Source organism: Cimex lectularius, unplaced genomic scaffold (assembly GCF_000648675.2).
Source record: "Cimex lectularius strain Harlan isolate CLEC.00 unplaced genomic scaffold, Clec_2.1 scaffold139, whole genome shotgun sequence".
NCBI classification, from domain to species: domain Eukaryota; kingdom Metazoa; phylum Arthropoda; class Insecta; order Hemiptera; family Cimicidae; genus Cimex; species Cimex lectularius.
The window spans coordinates 652465-675730 of NW_019392832.1; the positions used below are offsets into that span (position 1 = coordinate 652465).

The 23266-nt window shown below is 35.6% G+C and overlaps 2 protein-coding genes across 2 annotated transcripts; one reads left to right on the forward strand and one right to left on the reverse strand.

Annotated features, from left to right (window-relative positions):
* Positions 1 to 4074: 4074 nt before the first annotated feature.
* Positions 4075 to 4464, reverse strand: LOC106672552 (glutaredoxin-like). Its single transcript, XM_014404076.1, has one exon. It carries the CDS (start codon positions 4462 to 4464, stop codon positions 4075 to 4077), a length of 390 nt encoding a protein of 129 aa, XP_014259562.1.
* Positions 4465 to 14466: 10002 nt separating this feature from the next.
* LOC106672551 (glutaredoxin 3-like) lies at positions 14467 to 14805 on the forward strand. Its single transcript, XM_014404075.1, has one exon. The coding sequence runs from the start codon at positions 14467 to 14469 to the stop codon at positions 14803 to 14805; it is 339 nt and encodes a 112-aa protein (XP_014259561.1).
* The last annotated feature ends 8461 nt before the right edge of the window (positions 14806 to 23266 follow it).

The following is a 23266-nucleotide window of genomic DNA, read 5'->3' on the forward strand; positions in this document are numbered from 1 at the left end:
ATGTATAAGTAAGAACACTGAATGGTTTGCAAATCAAAAGTTGATAAATTTTTATTGAAAAGTGTAATCAAAAACTGATCCAAGAAACTTTAAAATTTGAACTTTTTTTTTTAATTATAAAAGGCGATCAACCGCTTTGGGTCATTTTCCGCCTTAAAAAACTTTCAAGCTGGGTGGTGAGTGGGCCTCAGGAATCCCCCAATAGCAGGAACCAGGGCCCCGGCAGCATCACACGCCTCGGACACCCCCCAACATTGAGTGGATTACAGATTATTGCATACTTAACTTGAATGATTTTTTATTAAATTATTATATTATTTTATCTTCATATTTCCGAAATTAGTTTAGTTTATTTTAAAGGAAAGGTACTAGTTTGTTTATTTGGTCGAAGTCATCACCAAGCGAGTCTTTGAGATTGGTTGGAATTTCCAACCGATGTCTTTCTGCTACATATTTTTTGCAATTTGTCAAAATGTGTTTCACTGTTTTTCTTTCTGTGCAAACATCACAAAGCGGAGTCTCTTTTTTTGCCATGAGATAAGAATGAGTAAGCCTACAATGACCAATCCTGAGCCTAGCAAGGACAACTTCTTCATGCCTGGAACCTCTATGAGATGAGGCCCAAGGTTTTACACTGTTTTTTATCTCCCTAAGTTTGACATTAGAAGTCGTTTCCCACTCCGTTTGCCATAACTGCCAAGACTTTCTTTTATGCCAAGCTGCCACATCAGATTTTGGTGTTTTTGTAATTTTAACTCCATTAAGGATGGCCTGCTTTGCCAAATGGTCCACCTTCTCATTGCCAAATATTCCGCAGTGTCCAGGAATCCACATGAAAACTACTCTATTTCCCTGATTTTGCAGAGATTCAATGGTAAATAGGATGTCTTGTATCAACAGATGTACAGAAAAGTTGTTTTAAGTGACAATAGCGCTGACAGAGTCAGTACAGACGACAATCGTTTCCCTGGATGAGGCTAATGTAGTTAAGCATTTTGCTATTGCTATAATCTCATCAGTATAGCTGCTACATATAGGTGGTAGGGTAAACATATTGTGCCTTATTATTATAAGTGAAAAAAGCAGCACCTGTCCCTACATCATTTTTTGAGCCATCTGTAAAACATAGTGTGGGATTCGAAAAGATATCTATTATTTTATAAAATTCTTGACTGTACATGTAGGTGGGAGTACTCTTCTCAGAAAATTTAATGAGATCCCCAAATTTGAACTTTAAATGAAAGTTAACAACAAACGTTGAGCCATGAGAACTAAAAAATTAAATGTATTTATAAACTGTTTGATTATTGGGAGTAAAACTTATATAATTAAAGGATACAAAAATTAAAAATGAAACAGTACAGTTTTCTAGTAATTTTTTATTTTATATCATAATATATTACATCATAAAAATGCATAGATTACTTAAGAAATATACAAATGTAATAAATAAAATATACATGCTTAACATCATTAGTTATTTTAATTACTGAAAGTACATTTTAAGATTTAACAAAACTGACCAAATTATGGTGATTGAACAACAACAGTTGTTGAATTTGCAACGTCATTTAGTTGATTTGATGTAAACACTGCCATTAATTTCTTTTGACCAGGCTGTCTCGGATGAAAGCTCTCTGTGCAGGCAAAATGTCCTTTCGGCTAAACATTTCTTGTAAAAAAGAAAAAACCCTAGTTTTTAAAAATTCATATATATAAAGGAAAAATAATAATTTTAAAAATAAACTTACACGCATTTAACGGTCTTGGCCCACTGGAGACCAGGTCCTTCAACGCTTACTGAATAATTTGTTAACGGCTTGTCAAGAGGATTGGTAAATGAAAATGTTGCAGTGCAAGGTTCGCCGACCACCAATTGTCCTCCAAATTATAAGTTTAAAAAAATTTAACTACTGATTTAAAATTGTATTTTGATTATTTCAAAATTACGTCAATTTTTAATGAAGGTTTTATCAGGGGGAAATCATCTTCTTCTGACCAAGTCTGCTTGGTTTCCAATACATTTGCTATTGCGTGTATCTTGATTAGTGAATGGTCGACCAATTTATCAATATAATCTGATGTAAAAACTTTAAGTTTCAACGTGTCGTCTTAAATAGAAATAGAATATTATTTATGGCATTTCAGAATTTATTAAAGCTGTATAAAAACTTGAATTTGGTCGTAGTTTAAATATCCATTGGCTCTTTTTAGCCTGTGAACTCTAATACCGGTTAGTAAACAGAATTGGCAGCTAACATCATCTCGATAGTTCTAACTTCTGTGCAATTATTCTGAAATGGTTTGGTGTAAGGTAAACTATTGCTTAATGTTTCGTGTTTATAATCAATCGCACCTTACTTTTGACAACGATGCTGAATGGTTCTCCGAATTTTATATGGTCTATATTTTCCAAATCGAAAGAGACGTCCTTGAAAGAAAAACGCAATTGGCAAAGAGGCCGTCCTTAATGGAGTTAAAATTACAAAAACACCAAAATCCGATGTGGCAGCTTGGCATAAAAGAAAGTCCTGGCAGTTATGGGAAAAGACTTCTAATGTCAAACTTACGGAGATAAAAAACAGTGTAAAACCTTGGGCCTCATCTCACAGAGGTTCCAGGCATGAAGAAGTTGTCCTTGCTAGGCTCAGAATTGGTCATTGTAGGCTAACTCATTCTTATCTCATGCCAAAAAAAAGAGACTCCGCTTTGTGATGTTTGCGCAGAAAGAATAACAGTTAAACACATTTTGACAAATTGCAAAAGATATGTAGCAGAAAGACATCGGTTGGAAATTCCAACCAACATCAAAGACTCGCTTGGTGTCGACTTCGACCAAATAAACAAACTAGTAACTTTCCTTAAAAATACTAAACTAATTTCGAAAATATGAAGATAAAATAATGTAATAATTTAATACTAAATCATTCAAGTTCAGTATGCAATAATCTGTAATCCACTCAATGTTGGGAGGTGTCTTGGGTACGGTTTGGGTGCCCGTCTGGTGGAGGCTGTGAAGGGGTGTCCGGGGCGTGTGATGCTGCCGGGGCCCTGGTTTCCGCTATTGGGGGGTTCATGAGCTGTGGCAAAAAAAGTTTTATTGTCTTTTTTTTATGTAAATCGACATGCTGAGTCGATTGGAAAATGAATTAGGCTCGAAGGACACGTTGTTTCCAAGAAAGACGCAAAAAACCCCAAAACATCGAAAAAAAATTTTTTGTCTTTTTTATGTAAATCGACCTACTGAGTCAATTTGAAAATGAATTACGCTTGAAGGACACGTTGTTTTCAAGAAAAAACGCAAAAAACCCAAAAAATCGAAAAAATTTATTGTCGGTCGTTTTCTCTTTAAATCGACCTGTTGAGTCGATTAGAAAAGTAATTAGGCTCGTAGGACACGTTGTTTTCAAGAAAAACGCAAAAAAAAATCGAAAAAAAATTATCGTCTTTTTTATGTAAATCGAACTGCAGAGTCGATTGGAAAAGGAATTAGGCTCGTAGGATACGTTGTTTTCAAGAAAAACGCAAAAAAAAAAAAAACACACAAAATCGAAAAAAAATTTATTGTATTTTTCGATGTAAATCGACCTGCTGAGTCGATTGGAAAAGGAATTAGGCTCGAAGGACACGTTGTTTTCAAGAAAAACGAAAAAAAAAAAATCGAAAAAAATTTCTTTGTCTTTTTCGATGTACATCGACCTGCTGAGTCGATTAGAAAAAGACGTTTGCGTTTTTCTTGAAAACATGTCCTACGAGCCTAATTCCTTTTCCAAACGACTGCGACAGAGCATTTAACACCAATTATAGTATAGATTGAATATATATTTAATCTCTATCTGTAGCCTCCGCACACAAATCTTCCTATTCAGAAGGTAGCACGATGAATAAAAAAACGCTACTTTCTATCATGGGAGAAATAAAAATGTCAAAAAACGGTTTTAAAGGATCGGATCATTCAGTTGAAGAAAATATTAAAAATTAATTGAAACAATACTCGCCTCGGAAGTCCCATGTGGACATCTGATACCATATGTCCCAAGAAAAATTAACTTTATTTTTTGTACTTATTTATTGTTAAAAATATCTGTTATATCGTTTAGCGTAGTCGAACATGGGCCCGATGTTGTGCCTCCTGGGTGCGTTTTGGCCTATCATCTCCTGGAGCCTGCCACAGAATTTGAGCTTGGCCACCTCGTATTTGCTGCCAATGAAGACGCCGTTGATGAAGAGCAAGGGGACCGTTTTGTAGCCTGTGAGATAGGTGAGGTCCTTCGCCACCGTACCGTCATCGCACAAGTCGATTTCGACAGTCGTGTAGTTGTGGCCCATCTCGTTCAGCATTCTTTTCACTTCTAGGCAGTCTACGCAGCGTGTCTTGGAGAAGAGTATGACGCGGTTTTTGTTGACGAGGTCACAGATGTACGGGAGTCTTCTTGGCCTACAACAGGAGGAACAGCATCCCATGTCAAGGCGTTCTCCGATCTTCGGGAGGGGTCCATCGTCTGTATCTACACATGAGGACCGGTATATTTACAAAATCGACCTTCAGGCTTTCTACGCTGACATTAGTCAAAATTGGACAACGCGTAGGAACTAAAACAGGCAGCACCAATAGGAAGAAAACAAAACTCGCATATTACATAAAAAGTCACGTGTCAAAACTTTTTAATAGTAATACTTTTTATTTGCATATGAGTGTTTAAAATTGACTAAACAGTCTTCTTTGCTTTAGTTAAAACGCTGTATGTTTGACTTAAATTGATTTTTTCTTAATTATAGTTTCATTGATCATTTTTTCTTCTATATTCCTTTTTATTTTCCATAATGGATGATATTTAATGCGTTGTGTTATACACTACACCTTTTTATTTTAAACGTACCTATTATGAAATAGTCCCAAATATAACATTGTTTAATGTGAGTGAATCTGTCATTCATTCTCAACATTCTTTATGCTTCATGCCAAGTTCACATCACACGTTCATTCTTCAACTTGCTGCCTTATTAGAGAAGACAACGCCTGACCTCTATTCAGCATGCTCGGCTTCCCACGTACCAGCCCATCCCACCCATAATTCTGAATGAAACGTTATGCAGAAGGAAGGAAGAAATGCTTTTCTCGATTTGATATGACGCTTCCTTCTAGATTCTTTAAGAAGACGCCGTCACATAACCGTGGATGTAAAAGTTAAACAAAAGCAGTGCAGGAAAATATTGGCTGAAAAGATTGGAGAGAGAGAGAGAGAGGGGGAGGGGAGAGAGAGTAAGTGAGGGAGGAGGGAGAGNGAGAGAGAGAGAGAGAGAGAGAGAGAGAGAGAGAGAGAGAGAGAGAGAGAGAGACCGCATCTCACGATCTCGGAATAATCATTGACCAACGGTCACCAAACACCACACATTATAATTATTAAATAAAAATCATGATAAGGTGAATTTATGTGAATATGAAAGAAAAACGCTTAGTTCCTTTGTTAAGCTTTAGAATAATATTTCCCCTTTCAGGACTTCGAACTAGGATGTAGTCTTAGTAGGATGGACAGGATGTAGTCGTCCACTACTAAGCTAAACTCAAAAATTCATTAAGATGGAATCCCCAATTTTTAATATTTTAACTAGATGCTTATACCATGAAAACCATTAGCAAATGGTTTCTAAAGATTGAAACATCATATATGACAAATCTGCCAAAACAACGACAATTACGAGCACTCTACTCGACCAGATTCCTTTTGAAGATTATCCTCGCACTTAACAAAAAGACAGCAAACAGTGAAATATCAAGCCCACTGTAATGGAAAGTCAATCTTTGGTACAAAGCACTTGATAAGAGAATGTAATACTTTCTAGATTAAGAATAGAACAAACTTGATACATACACATAGTAAAATGGCCAAAGATTCCCCTGTATAAGGCGTAAGATCAGTGAAAAACCTAACAGTATGACCTGTTGATTTCCACTTCGACTTGATAAAATTCCTAAGATCATTCTGACGTGGTTAACATTAAATCTAAAGAATAAAAACAAAAAATTGATTAAAAAACAATAAATAAAAAAACTATGAAATCTACTTATTGTATATGATCATCTTTGGAGTTTCAGAGACTTAGCTAGGCAAATTGATCAATTTATTGAGTATGAATCTCACATCTCTTTTAACATAAAAAATAGTACTGTAAATAATGACAATCAACGTTAATTCAGATAGGAATGAAATTTAACAATTTACTAGAACTCCAAACATCAATGATGGTCCTGTATAAAACTTGATTTTACAAAAACAAACACTAACCAATCACCAAAAATGGGAACGTTTGGAAGGTATATCCAGAAGTCCATTTCCCTAAATGTGTATCGGTCCCCCAGAAACATGACTGTGAAAAAATATATCAGACGTCCATATTTATAAGTTCATACAAAAATTATGATATATGTACACAGTGAAAAATCGATATTCTTCTGAAACTTTACATTTTTTAGGGTATGTTTTTAAACTAAAACTGTAACAAATTAATAGTTTTCTCACAGTTGAAACACGTTTAAGATGAGAAGGGAGGGTTAGCGCACGGCTACCGTGGTGGTATAATTCACTCATTAAGGGCGATCACGTCTTGACATATATAAAGAACAGAAAATGGAAAAAAAAAACTAATATAACTTGAGCCGGCATTATAACAAGCGAAGTCCAATTACTGCCATCGGCACGCCTACAATCAATTTTTCTATTGATTCCCGACTTAGATACATCTAGGAGGGATTAGTATGGACGGCTGTAAAATTGCTTAGCCGAGATTAAATAATAGGTGCCGGATTGTTTCTGAAGATAATGATTGCGAGCTTACACATTCGCTACCACACTCTCATATCACCGTCTTGGCCTTTTTTTGTATATTCCTCAGCCGTTGCCGGCTTTTTACAGTTTGTTAGGCTTCTTGTCTTTGTTTGGCTTTTTTATTATAGACGGAAGCGTTCGAACAGTGGAGGGGTCAGGAAAAAAAATATTAATAATAACAATAATAATAATAGTACGTTGCAAATATAATTTAATAATGATTATTATAAAAAAAATTATAATAATAATAGTAATAATAACAATTACTCTCATATCACCGTCCTCTCACCAACACTCGCTTTCCTTCAAATTCAATCTCTTTATCCTTCTCTCTGTCAAATCTTCTCCGTCATTCTCTCTCCCCCTCTCTTTTTCGTTGATTTCAATCTTACACTTTCTTTCCCATTCGTCCACTCATTCACACACACACACTCTCTCTCACTCTCTCTCTCTCTCTCTCTCTCTCTCTCTCCTCTCTCTCTCTCTCTCTCTCTCTCTCTCTCTCTCTCTCCCTCTCCCTCTCTCTCTGCCACTCACTACCCCTTTATATATATATATATCCAATGTCTTGCAACTATGACTGTAAATTTTGTATAATCCCCTTTTTGTCTGTATTTATTTTATATTTTATTTCTTAATTATCTTATGTGTTTTAATTATCTTATATACTAATGTTATCGTTAAGTTCAATAGTTTTCGTGGTCCTCTTGACCAATTAATACCTTTCAAGTAATTAAGGTTTTTAGTTGAGATAAAAAAGTCAGTGTCACGAGCGGGATTCGAACCCACGATCTTCGGTTAGATACGGCGCTACTCAACCACCTGAGCTATCGTGACTTCGATCCGCTTTGACATTAACTTTCCATCTCAACCCCACCATTTGAATTTTCCCTCCTTTTTGCCATTTTACAAATGCCGTGTAATCTATTTGATTCTCGGCGGCAAATGAAATGGCAACGTAGAGCTTTAGTGAAGGTATTCTTCATTTTAAATTATTAAATTCACTAGGTTTCGCGGTCCGCTTGACCAATTAATATCTTTCAATTAATTAAGGTTTTTAGTTGATATAAAAAAGTCCGAATGGATCGTGGTCACGATAGCTCAAGGTAGAGCAGCGGTGTATCTAGCTGAAGATCGTGTGTTCGAATCCCGCTCGTGACACTGACTTTTTTATCTCAACTAAAAACCTTAATTAATTGAAAGTTATCGTTAAGGTTATATGCGTCAGTTTTAACTTTTCTACGTTTTAAAAGATTCCAATTATATTCCAATTTCATCGCAACGGTGAAATCACGACTAGACACGTATTATGTATGCATCATTTTATATCATGTATGTACGCAATGACAGACCAAAACAGCGAGGATAAGCAGACTACAATGATCGATAACGACCAAATTACAGGATCAGCATCCCATATACCACATGGAGAAATTTCACAATTTAACATACCATCAACATATCTAACATAACACCAGCCATATATGACGTATAGACAGCCATATTTAGGGACAATCAAGATAGTTCCTCACTGAAGATGGAATGAAGCCAAAACGGGTATGAGTCCAGCATACAAAAACCAGCCGGAATATTCGAACTTAAAAATCTGATCAGTGTCAATCAGTTGAACATGGGTTTATCCACATCCAGTACGTATCAATGACCAAATTCCTTTTTTCAAATGATTATTTATGTGTATGGTCTTGGTTGAAATGAAAAAGCTCTTGCCACGAGCGGATTCGAACCCATGACCTTTGGTTCAATACGCCGCCGCTCTAACCACTTGAACTATCGTGACTTCGATACACTCGGACACCAACACCTCATCTCAACCTACAGCTACATTAGCTTTTTCATTTCAACCAAGACCTTACATACAAAGAATAATTAATTGATTTAAAAGAACGTTAAATTTCCTTTAAGAAAGTACCCTTCTAGAACTTTCAGTTTAATTTTTGGTAAGGAAAACAACGGAGGCAAAATTATTTCCCAACTGTAACTTAATAAAAAATCCCACAAAAAAATGCAACCTAAAAATCAAATAAAACAAATTTAATAATAATATAATATATAAAAAAATAAAATAAATAATTGAGCACTTAAATTAACTGTACTTAATAAAAGGATTTTTTTTAAACCAGCACCAACAGTCAAACTGTTAAATTTCACCTTTGTCAACAGGGCGATGAAACTGTCTTTGTCGTTACCAATCATTTTGGTTCTCCTTTCCTTTCTCGGTTGGTCTGTCAGACTTGTTTCGGCATTTCGCCATATTTAATGGAGATCGGTAACATCTAAAGCACAGGTTCATCACCCCGGAAACAAAGAAGAAATCTCACATTTTGACTTTGCTGCTGGTTTTCAGTTTATATCGAATTTGAGGTTTGTTTTTGTAATGGTAGATCAAAAATCGGCTCTGATGTGTCAATGATGTCCAGAGTGCTTCGGTGAAAACTTTCCAACTTTCTATATTTTTCTGATGGTATATGACAAATAAACTCTTTATGCTGTAAGTAAGGTTGTATTGTTATATTATGCAGGGTGGGCGACCAAGACCCGAGGGGTTAAATGCCTGGGTAGACTCGTACTCCATCCCTAAAAGGTCCGGGACTTGGTCCTGCATAAATCTCTTGGACCTGTTCACAAACCCCAAGATTTTGGACCATTTAATCTCGGGGAGTAATTTGGTGATGTCCTCTCCTTCAAAGATTTCAAATCTAGACCTAGCATACCTATCACATTCTGCGAGGAAGTGCCTTGCCGTTTCTTCTTTTATTTAGCAAAAACGGCAAAAGGGTTCTAGCAGAATACCCATGGAGAGGTCTCTTCTCAGAGGGCAGTGGCCCGTCAGAATACCTATCAGCCTCCTAATTCCCTTCCTTGAGTTAGAGAATAGCCATTTTGATTCTGCTGGTTTGATCGCCTTAATAAACTCTTTCGATTGCCTATGTCTGGGGGATAAATTCCACTCCTTAAGGAATTGTTTCATGCCCCAGTTATAGATACTCTCTTTCGCTGTGCTCATAGAGTGTGGTAATACCGGTTGTGGCCCGACAAACGCAGTATGAGAACCTTCTTTGGCCAGGCCATCCGCCTTTTCATTGCCATAGTGTCCTTTATGTGCTGGTATCCAAATAAGGGTTACCTTGTTCTCAAACCTGGAAGAGATCCTATTGATAAGATCTACAGTTTCCTCCACCAGTAGTGAGGTTGACAGATCTTTTTGTAGTGACCTAAGATTAGCCTGACTGTCAGAAAAAATTCTAATATCTTTTCCCTTAATTTTATTTTCCATAAGTGTTCTGCAACACACATTAATGGCCCAAAATTCCGCCTGAAAAACTGAGGTGTTATTACCAAGAGGGGAGGAGATGCTGATTCCTAATTTTGGTATGTATGAATTGTTCAGAAGTTCTATTAAACTGTTTACTGTAATTAACGATAAAAGAGGTGACAAGCAGCCTCTCTGTGGACAGCCTCCTTTGACATTAATTCTGAGAGTGCTACCTATTGACATATTGACCATCCTTTCTTCCAAGTAAGTCTTCACCCTTATAGTAAGGTGATGATCGATATTGTAATGATCTAATGCTGATCAGCATTATCAAACTCCCCTTGGATATCGAAGAAGCAACCTAGTGTATATTCATTATTAAATAATGATTTCTCAATCCTGCCTATCAGCGAATGCAAGGCAGTTTCCACTGATTTTCCTAGTAAATAGGTATGCTGATTGGGATGTATCATTGTATTAATTCCACAATCATGTCTAATATATCTATCCAAACTTTTCTGTATAATTTTTATGAAAATAGAATATATACTTATAGGTCTATACGATTTAGGTAATTGATATGAGACCTTACCTGGTGTGGGTAAGAAACTCTTATCTCTTTCCAGCATTTTGGTATATGTCCTAATGCCAGACTACTCCTTAGGAGATCCCACACTATTCTAGATAGACTAGGTGTATCCGGTTGAAGGAGGGTAGGGAACAAATATTCCATCCACCCCGGCTGTCTTGTATTTCTTGAAGGAATGTGCCGGTATTGTTACAACTTTCTTGTGAAATTCATTACATCTCTAATCAAGTTGACTAATTATCAGCTTAAAATTCAACTTAAGAATAAGTTTCAAACGTGACTAAAGTTAGAAGGGTGACGTTTCTACGAATCCGATATGGTCTTCTGATGGTCGGATATACCGTTGCTGGATTCAATTACCATGAGCTCATCATTTATGTGCATTTAAAAGGAGAGAAGTCACGCCTCGGGTATCATTTAGAATCTAATCGTAATTATCAGCGAGGTTCATCTCTTATTAAACAGTAACCGGAATAGAATAGATCCTCGGGGGATGGATTTTTGGTTCCGACATGAAACTGTTATGATTTATTCTAATCTTAAAAACATTATACGCTTTCGACTCCATAACTAGCAATAACTGTCAATCCCGGCTGTAAAGGTTGTCCTGCGGGATAACGCCAATTAATGTGGTCGTTTCTTTTGAATCCAAGCAACAATTACAACTCTCAAGACAACCGAAATCATTAAATTGCGATAAGTTGAAATCATAAAAGCAAAAGACATCCGATGTCGATTTGAATTGACGAGAAATAATTTAATGCTGTGTGTTCCAGCCGTTTGCGATCTACTTTCTTTCAGAGCGATATCTGATTTATCCTGTTATAAATCAAAATTATTAATCATATTGCCGTTACTCGACCGAATATATGGTTCTGCGATACTATCTAATTTTCAATTTTTCTATTCATAAAAACCATTAATCATGAGTTTTATTTAAATAAACTTATTATTTAAATATCGATATAACGTATTTCCATCTAAATATTAACTTTTATAAGTTCGATAACTTGTAAACTTACCTTACAACAAATAAGTTTCTACCACTATAATAATATCTCAAGGAAGTTAAAAATGTGCCTCGTGATGTTGAGGGCTTCAACAGTTAAAAAAGAATTTCATTTCATACTTCAACAAAACAATCCAAGAACAACTAACGCTACTAACAAACAAGAAAAAGAACTTTGAAAGAAGATGACGAATTAGTAAAAAAGAAAATTTAATAAACGGTATTCAGCATCAAACTTTTAAAAAACAGTATCCGATGAAAGTATAAAATAGACAATATTTTAACATTGTCCTTACTTAGACAATATTGATTAAGAATAGGGAATAAAGATGGTCAGGATTCCAGAATTCTGGGTCTTTTCCGGTTATCATCCAGTAATTCCTTTGTATGTCTTGCGGATGGACCGCCTGTGAATATTTTCGTACCAAAGTTATTTAAAAATCCTCATTGCCTGATTTTTAAAGTAAAAGGTCCCATTCTTGACATTTGGATATGTTTTCAGTTGAATAATAATAACATTTTTAATTAATTATACTTTTAATCTAAGGTCATGGTTCAGGAGAGAAAGCTAGTGTCACGAGCTGGATTCAAACCCACGATCTTCGACTCAATACGCCGCTGCTTAAATTTTCGATCCACTCGGACACCATCTCATCTCAACCTACAACCTTTCAAATTTTCTGTATTTTTGTTATCATCTCAACCAAGGCCTTACATTAAAATTACAATTCATTAACATCGTTCAATTAATTAATCTTTATGTAAGGTATGGGTTGAGATAAAAAAGTCAGTGTCACGAGCGGGATTCGAACCCACGACCTTTGGCTAAATACGCCGCTGCTCCACCACTTGAGCTATTGTGACCTCGATCCACTCGGACACCGACTTCCCACCCCAACCCTACTTTTCAAATTTTCCCTTCTTTTTGCCATTTTTCCGCTCGTGATTTTTTTATCTCAACCCATACCTTACATAAAGATTAATTAATTGAACGATGCTATTTGGTCAATCGGACCACGAAATCTAATGGAATTAATTAAAATAATTAATACGGTCAATTATGACCTCTAAATACATACTTGGATCAAAATAATAACAATATTTATTCCAGAAGTGCAGTTACTTAATTACAGTGCAGTTACAGCGTAGTTACTTAGTTGCTAGTTGCTACTAGCATATCATAGTTGGCAGATGCCGTACTTTCCAATTTAGGACTTCTGATACAACATCCAACAAGACCGTTAGAAAGATTTTCTAAAGAACTTTCCCTTATCTAACGAAAACTGCCTGAAGTACTGTGAAAGTTGCTCGACTTTATTCAACGCCTTTCCACCGCAGAATTGATTCATTTTGTTATTATATATGTAGGGAGAAGACTATTTCTTTGTTTTTAAAAATGGGCCAAGTTCGAAACCCCCTCCAAGAAAAAAAAAAAATAGATATCTACACTGTGGCCAAGTCCGTTCTTTTTTTGGTTCATAACCTAAGAAAACACGAAAAAAAAAAAGTTCTAGACTCCTTCCCTAAAAAGTAAAAAAGTCAGCCTATCAAAGCAGTGATACCTGCATTGTAGCCAACCTGACTTCACTCCTACTTTTATGAACAACACAGTTCTTTTATTTTTATTGGTTAACACTTGGCAAGTTTCTGAATGAGGATTAAAACATCAGGAACTGTTTGCTCACACTGGAGAGGGGGGTTAAGAGTAGGGAACTCACAAAAATATAAAAAAGTTCCTGACTTCTAATTGCTCATTCAGAAAGAAGAAATCAGGGGAAGAAAGCACACGTAGAATCCACGGGGGGGGGATAGTCGGTGCTACGAAAAGCGCAGTCACCAGACAGTGGTTGACACGTTATTCCATATTAACAATATATGAGAAAGTATTTTAGGAGTAATATACTTTTTTAAATAATTGTACATGACACACCGAGTTTGGGTAATGTGAACGTTTAATTGTCGGCCGGTATTCGTAGTGAACTACTAACTCTAATGAAACAATTTTCGCCGCAAAATTTGAATTTTATCCTTTCCTTTGAGCAATCCAATCAAAAATTTATTGAAGTTTCGAAGGACTCGTCAGCATAGCTCAATGGTGTAGTAGCGAATTATTACAATCGAGGGTTCCAGTTCCTGTAATTTTTCGTCTCAACTTGCTTTTCATAATTAAATTTACTATAAAAAAGTAATCATAATAATAATTTAAATATCAATAAAAAACAAAAAAATATTCTTATGAGAGTTTTATTGTGGTTTCCAGTTAACTGAACAAAGCCGGAATATTAAAAATTGATTTTATCCCCTTCTGTGCCTCAAGAAGTACTGCTTATACTAATTAGCCATCATATTTTTACTAAATAAAATTGTTTTCCTGTGAAAGGGGTATTTGTTTTTACTTTCAGAAATTATAACAATGCAAAGGTAATCAGGGAAAGACGGGGTTCAGTTGATTTCGAACGAATTATTTCGTCCAATGTTTAAAGTATACTAAAAACAATCACCTGCCAGAAGAAACACATGTAAGTTAGAGATGAAAATAAACATTCGATATAAAAACAAATTTTATTATAAAAGGAATTATACCATTTTAAATATATTCTAAAAGGTAGATTGTAACGTTATATTGATGTTAAATTGTACACGCTATTGAGCCTGAAATATTGGAATCTTCCACCGGATGCCACGTCTCTGACCGGGCTGGCTTCGAGGAGGCTTTATCTGGTCAGTGAACGTTTTGAGGTCTGCCGGTCGGACTGAGGAATGTCCGATGGGGTGTGGACCGTCTAAGCCTGACGACGAAGATCTAGAGAAACTGCTGAAAAGGGATAAAGTCATCATCTTCACCAAGTCTACGTGTCCGTACAGCGATTTCGTCAAACACATGGTGAACGAGACGGGCGTGAGTTACAAAGTCATAGAGGTCGACGGTAACGATGTCCAACCGGAGACGCTAATGAAGCTCATTAAGTTCACCAAGAACAAGACGGTGCCCCAGGTCTTCGTCAACGGGACGTACGTCGGCGGCATGCTGAAGATAGACAAGCTGCGGGACCGCGGGACGCTCGGCCCTGTCCTCAAAGGTGAAAAAAAACCCGGCTGGTGCTGAAAAGTGTAGCTTGCCGTTCTCCGTCCTCCTGGCCAAAACGGCCTTAGGAAATCGGTGTCGTTTAAACGCCGGCGGAATTCGATAACCTAGTAAGTCAGCAATAAAGAGTTGGTGTATTAAATTTAGACTTTTTTGATTTAGTTATACAAGTCGCAATAACAAAAATTCCCTGCGTTGCTTCTCGTCGAAACAATTGATCACATGCTCACGTCTAGAGTTAAAAATTCTCCTCAACTTTTCCATGTTTATTCTATGATAACATACCTGAACAAAAAATCAATTTTTGAGCTTTTCAAAGTTCAAAATATTGATTCATTGCTTGATCTACCTTTTCAAGGCTATTCATTCAGTCAGCCAAGTAATTACTAAGTACTCTAAATAAATACTTTTGCCGTTTGTATACAGTATGTCGGCAAATCGCATCACAAACTTTGACAGAGAATCACACTACTAGAGAGACAAAAAGTTTTCAAAAAAGTGGTAAATTCATTCAAATACTTCGGCGTCATTGTGACTCCTCGCCTCTCCTTTAATATTCACATTCAAAGAGTGTTTTAAATTTTTTTATTTTTCTCCTTGTAGGTAACCGTTAAAAGGAAGTTTATTTAACACTTAATTTAACCCCCTTGAGATTGTGGGATTATTTTACATTTATTTATACTTTGTATATTTTAATTTTGTACATTTTTGGTATATTATTTTATTGAAATTTACTTTAACAATTATTATTAACTTATATAAAATTTGTTTTCGCAAAACTTAAAACTTCTAAACCAAAGAGCGTACGTTTTATGTTTGCCGTGGGTGTTTTAAAATTTATTTGGATGCCAGTTGTTACTTTATCTTAGATAGAACTAAAGAAACTTTTTGTCCATTCCCCCTTATTGCTGTTTTCCCATTCTTGATTCCATTTTTCGATTGCCCTTTTTCTAATTTGTTTCTGGAGTTCGGAAATAGTCTTTCTTTCCATCTCAGGTGTCAACGTCGCTTCTTTAGCTTTTTGATCGGCTATTTCCTTTTACCCAGGATATACCTATTTTCCATCTTTTATGTTTTATTAATTCGGACATGCTCTTCCTGATCTGCACTGGCAATAGAAATGGTTTTTGTAATTTTTTATTTCAGCCAATAAAAGTTGGCATTCAGTCTAAATTCGGACTGTTTTATTCTTTTCCTCCTCTTCCTTTATTATCAGCCATTCCAAAGGTTGCAGAATCACCAGCAGGTCAGCCTGATTGAGCAGTCTTCCGATAGATTGTTTTGTGTAGGAAGATTGGTTCTTCTGATTCTTGTGTCAATACCCCTGCAGCACATTCTACACTGTTGTTGAATTTACTTCCGTCTGTAAATATGTCAAAGTAGCTGCTGTTCGTTGCAGATTAGCGCTTACAGTTTTTGACGGATGATCTCATTTTTCTACAGGTATTGGCATGTCTAATTCTTTTTCCTTTATTTTCTTAAGATGTTATATAACTCTGATATTTTCTCCAAGAGTAATCTAGAGGAGGTGTACCAGATGTTATACGTGAGGCTTGGAAGGGGATGGTTCGGTATCCCTTCATGATCCTGAGTAGCATTAACCTTTGCTTATTCGGAAATCATGCCGACTAGTGTGACGTAGGTTTCAGAAAAATATTTTTTTTATCGTGCCAACGTTTCGGTCTTTATTGAGATCATCTTCAGCGCTCAAAGTGTTTGTTTTCTGCGTAGAATAATCATAGACTAACTGTCACTAATCACCACACATTAATCTTTAAGTCCTTCGCAGTCTCTTTCGGTTACATTGGTGTTTGATTGCATTTATCCAAATCGGCGCCGCATGAGATAAGATTGGTACTAGGGCTCTTTTATATATTTTGTCAAAATTTATTCAAATCAAAAGTTATTCTTTTATTCAAGAGAGAGTGTGCAGCGCTAAAATGGTCGAGCTGGTTACTCATAACTTGTGTCTTTTTCTCACAAGTTCACTCTTTTTAATGCGGCTGTCGATCATTCGCTTGTGGTGATATCATTCGGCTCAGGTTTGGGGATTTGCTCTCAGGTATGATAAATAACGAGCAATTATTGCGTTTTTGTTTTATTAAAAACTATATGCTTTATCTTGAGACCGATGCAGACGTTCTTTTAGTTTCCACGTTGAAACCCCATTTTTTGTATGTGCTGAGATTAGTCGTCTTGCCTCCAGATTTCCTAGAGATCTTGCGATTGAGGTTTTGAAGATTTTTTTTTGGTTTCAGAGTTGGTTGAATCTTTTTGAAAAATACCGTTGCGACTTGAGTCTTTCATTAAATGTATCTCTCTGGAAAAACCAACTATCAAATTTAATATTAAAGATGGGAATAATACATCGGGAAGGGTCTTTGGCGAACGATACTCGATTCTGTTGGTTCACCTTCTACAAACAGCCGGCCATTGAATGTAAATTATTTTCATTCAGGAATGAAGGGCCGATTAACTTGAGGGATCTGTGTCTTTTTAAAATGAGGGATGAATAAATGCCTAAATTTCACCCCATGGGTTGAAAGAAGAGTTGAGTTATTGTTGTGTAACATAAAAACAAGGTAGGATGTGGTTTATTTTTGGCTATATGTCCAAAGTTAGTAGAATTCAGAATGCGACACCTTGGCAGTCTGTTCTTTAACAGAAACAAAATTAAAAGAAATGCTAACAACTGTAGACAGTTTGAATCTTGTAAATTATACCCGCACCGCTGGGCGTTACGGATATTATTTGGTTAATGAATTTAATTATTAATTTCTATCTTATTTTATAGTATTGTGGATCATATTAAACATTCTTTTATGATATATATGTTTTTATTTTAACTATTTTTTCAATATTTTTTAANTCTAAGTTTTTCATATAATATAAATATATTTTTTTTATTTACACGTAAGATCATAAGGTAATTCTTGTTTGTATACTGGGTATTCAACTACTCATGTTACAAACTTAGTCCTGATTAGTTAGTTCCTAATCTCAACAGTTTCGGAGTTATGCCCTTTTTTCTGATTTTTTAAGATTTCACAACCTTACTTCAACTAAACAATGATAACTCCAAAACAGAAAGGTTTTCGACAAATCCATTGATACCATTGAAATATTTACCAACACGACTGCAACTTAAATTAAAGGATTATGGTATTATTATTCCCCGGAATAAAAGAGTTTTAAGATTCAAAACGTTTTTATTTCATTCAATCAAAATTTCCTTAAGCTTTTTTTTAAAATTATTATTATTCTTTCCATCTTATCTATTCGTGAACCATGGTTTTTACCTTACCTTCATCAATTTCTTCATCTTTGAAAAAAATTAAAAAAGCAATTACACCTCTATAAAGGATAGTTACGTACACCTCTATAATGGAGTACGTTTTCTGAAATTTGCTGGACTCTAAGTTTGAAAATAGTAGTTTAGAATCACCGTAGTAAGTTTTTCAACAATGAAAAAAACATATTTTTCAATGTTCTGGCTACTAAAATGCTTATTTCACCAATGTTTACAAGTTTACTATTGCACACATCCCATTTGAAATTTAACAAAGTTTTCAATGGTATCAACGGATTTGTCCGAAACCTTTTAGTTTTGAAGTTATCAATGTTTATTTGAAGCAAGGTCGTGAATTCTTAAAAATCAGAAAAATGGGAATAACTCCGAAACTGTTGCGATTCGGACCATAAGTTAATTTGGGCTTTTTGGGCCCATTTTGAATGTAGAATCTACTGGCAAAGTTTGTAACCGAGTTGCCGAACACCCTGTATAATCCCAGTTCCTTCTGACGAAACTCAGCGAATCGATTCTACCCTTCGTTTGGAGCAAAAAATGCTCAGGAGAAAATTTTCGGAAAGTTCTCTATTTTGAAGATATTCATCAATTTAGGGGTTTTCAACTTTTCACTACCTTACCACATAAAAACGCTTACAACTTACAAAATGTTGAGACTACAACACATCCAATTACACCATTTGAAAGAACGCTAAATTTGCTGTAAGATACTTCTATTTGCAATAATCTGAATGACATAAAATGCTAGCCAATATCAGTTGGAACATGTCAAAATTACAAATTTAAAATTTTAGTCATGATAGCACGTTCTACTGAGGGTACAAAAAAATACCTACAACTTGTCAAATTTCACAAAAACTTCTTCATCTAATATGTTTTACGTTGATTTTTCAACTCTACTAGAACGTTATTTAAAAACCTGGATATATCAACGTAAAGCATATAAGATGAAGAAATTTGAAATCATATTCAGGGCCTGGCATTTGCAAACTTTGTTTAAATTTAACAAAAACATGTAGGATGAGGAAAAAAGTGAATTTAAACAATGCAAATAAATATTTTTTTATATTCAATCAAAGTATTTCTACTCACACAGTGTTGTAGAGAGTAGAAATACTTTGATTTAATATATATTAAAAAAAAATTATTTGCATTGTATAAATTCACTTTTCCACATCCTACATGTTTTTGTTAAATTTAAACAATGTTTGTAAATGCCTGGCCCTGAAGATGATCTCAATAAAGATCGAAACGTTGGCACGATAAAGAAAATGTTTTTCTGAAACCTACATCTCACCACCCGCATCTCACGATTTCTGAATAATCATTTTTAACATCATTAGATTTCGTGGTCCGATTGACCAAATAACTTCTTTCAAATTAATCTTTATGTGAGATATTGGTTGAATGTAAAATATATGATAAAGGTTTTGGTTGAGATAAATTAATATTTTAGGAGAAATGAGGTCCTTTATGGAATAAAGCTATGAAAAGTTCTAAGTGAAGTATCTCGATTAAAATTGAGAATCAGATTTTGAACAATAGGGACTTTTTATTCCATTTGACATATAGAATAATCTAAAGTATTGGCACCTGTTCATTGTTGTTTGACACCCTGTATAGTGATGCTTTAATTTTCTGAGTACCCTAAGATTTTTGGATGTTTAATGCATGACTCGCTTAATAGGTGCAAAGGATTTTTTTAAACAAAAGGATAAACAACCACGAAAAAAATTCTGTTCACGGGCAGCGGCGGCTACCGCGCCGAACGGGATTAAATGGTCTGCCGAGATCAAAAGACGCCGCTCTTCTCTTTATTTTCAAATCCCCTCCACTGTGTCTGTTATTTTTTCCCTTCTCTTCCTTGTACGTTTTTCATTTCATTATTTTCATTCTTTTTATCATTCGGGGCTGAGGCGTACGGCATTGTGCGACGGGCGTGGTTCTTTGTGCTTGCACAAAGCTGCTACTGATTTCGGCCCCTTTGTCGACGGAGGAAAGGTTCAAAAGCGATTCACCCGGCTAAACAAGGAGGATAATCCGAAATCAGGAGGGACGGCGGTGAATGATTTCCCCAGGTGGAAAATCGCGGATAGAATCGTCACAGAAAAAACGAGTAGAAAGGACGGTTGTAAATATTTAGCAAGGACGAAAACCGGTTGACCGGCAAAGCGTTTAATCAAAAGAACGAAGTCAATTTGAAACATCGCTTTAAAAATTCAATTATAGGATATATCGAACAGTTTAATACACATTTTACACCAACCTCCTAAATCATTGTATATATTTCCTATATCTTTCAGATCAAGGAACTAATTTCAGAACTATCTAGGAAAAGTTGACATTTTTAATTGGCTTAACATGTTTTGATGAATGGTACATTGTTAAAATGTTAATGATATAATACAAATTTACAGTTTTCTCGTTAATCCATCCATTTTCTAAAGCTATACAGTTCTAATAAATAATGCATTCAAAAGGAATCACATAAAAGTAACTGTAGAATGCTCACTTTAAGACAACCTACGAGAATCTGTGGAAGAACTTGAGGACTAATCCTGAGGATTAAATGACCTTAGGTTTGTCTGACTCAATCACTTGGTGATCTGACCATCATTGGTGCTGCTAAAGCAACGCCAACAGCCGCAATGGAACTACCACCCTTATTTTATATAGAAATTCGTATCAATCGGACAGTGGGAAGGACGCACGTAGCAAGCGTTAACGATACCAAAGTTAAAATAACGGATATAAAGTAAACTGAATTATTAGAAAAAATATTAGAATTCGAAAACCTTTCAAAATTATTGTTGAAAAGAGAGCTTATCGGAAAAACAAAGGCAAATGACCTCTTCTATAATGTATAGATGGCTCAAGGATGGGAAATGGTAGGCCATGGGCATTACTTTGCCTACTTGAGCACTACATGGCCCTCAGGCCCACCAGGACCATATTTAAAATCACACTGATAGCCATTTCATTTTCACATTAATAATTATGTGTGGTGATTAGTGACGGTTAGTCGATGATTATTCAGAAATCGTGAGATGCGGTCACCAGTGATGTAGGTTTCAGAAAAACATTTTCTTTATCGTGCCAACGTTTCGATCTTTATTGAGATCATCTTCAGAGCCTGGGATTTACAAACATTGTTTACATATAACAATTACATTTGGATGTGGAAAAGTGAATTTACACAATGCAATATATATATATATATATATATATATATATATATATATTGCATTTTTTGCTATTTTCTGTTTATATACGTTGGATTTTGAATTGGGGAAGGATGTCGGTATAGAAAAGACATTTTTGTACAAGGCGTCTGCTTCTTTGAGGTGAAAAGAGCCGACGAAGGGAAAAAATGTGTTGTTAAAGGTTCGGCCAGATTATCCTTTCAGGATTATGTAGAAAACATAAACGTAATTTCTTGTAATTATTATATGTAAACAATATTTGTAAATCCCAGGCCCTGAAGATGATCTCAATAAAGATCGAAACGTTGGCACGATAAAGAAAATGTTTTTCTGAAACTTACATCACACCAGACCGCATCTCACGATTTCTAAATAAATATTAATAATAATCATTTCACTGCTGCTCGAATAATATTTTTTTTATACATCTAAAGGTTCCCCAAGCTATATCATCTCAAAACTTGGAAGTACCTTAATACCCTAAAAACTAGGATCTTCAAATAGCCTAAAGTTAAAGTGGATGCTTGGTCATATGGAATTTCAGGAAACGAGGCAGGAGGTGTCTCGGAGCAACTCTTAGGCCCAAATCCATATTGAGGCATAAACTACAGGCACATTAAAAAATAACTGGAAACTTGGGTAACTATAGTTGGATGAATCATGCATGAGGCAAGCAAAACATCCGCTTGAAAAAACAACTCGATGGGTGGAAAGCCTCAACAGAAAGGAATTAAGTACTCCAATAGGTACATTCATAGGACATGCTCCAGTTAAGCAATACGTTAAAAAATAGGATCATTATCGTAGATGATCAATGTCGATTATGTTAGAAAAGATACAAACGACAAGCACATCCTATGCAACTGTCATTCTCAACTCTCCAGAAAAATTCTTAACTTCATTAAAGAAACGAAAATTCCATGAAAAGAATAATATAAAAGAATGATACATGGCTGATGTTATTTTGTATAAAAGTTTCTGAGGCACTGGTGGATTCTTAGACAATGTGAAATATCGAGGGATAGCAAGTTTGGGTTGAAAAATTTCTCTGCTTTACCATCTGCAGTTTAAGTTTAGCGCTTTATCCGACAAGGCGTTTTAAATTGTTGTTAATTAATGGTTTTACAACATGTACATCATGATTTAATAATTTATCCTTTCTCCCAAGAAGGAATAACGCCATGTGTCGTTTACATCACACCATTATACATCCAGCCCATCCCCTTAGGGTGAGTGGTATCCCGTAAAAATTTTATTACATTTTGAAATGGACGGCAAGGCGCAAAACGCAAGAAAGACCATATGGCATCAGCTCTTAAATAACGGGTCAATCGGACCGACGGTATATTCTCCAGGGCCGAGAACAATTTATGCCTCTTCCTCGGCCATAAGACGCGAGACGTGCAGACCGTAATTTCCTGCCGGCGACCGTGAACCTCGAATGGTCGTGAAACGGTGTTCTTCGTAGACAAGACCCCCTGGGCCCGGGCCGCTAGTCAATTAAAATGCTTATTGATTAAGTGCTAATAGCCAAAAAGCATATTTTACCGCACTGGGAGGGATACTTTCCGAGACATAAGACAGACGGACTTGTTTATATCGGTGCGACTTCTGCTGATTTCCTGCCCATGCGTTTCTAACGAGATCACTGCACCATTATCGAAAAAATATAATTACCGGTTGAAAGCATACGTAACTTGGATGCAAAAATCAATTGCCATTCATACATTAGTAATTATTGATAATTATTCAGAAATCGTGAGATGGGGTGTGGTGAGATGTTGGTTACAGAAAAACATATTCCTTATCGTGCCAACGTTTCGATCTGGATTGAAATCATCTTCAGGGGTATTTGTTAAATGTAAACAATGTTTATAAATCCCAGGCTCTGAAGATGAACTCAATAAAGATCGAAACGTTGGCACGATAAGGAAAAGTTTTTCTGAAACCTCCATCACACAGACCGCATCTC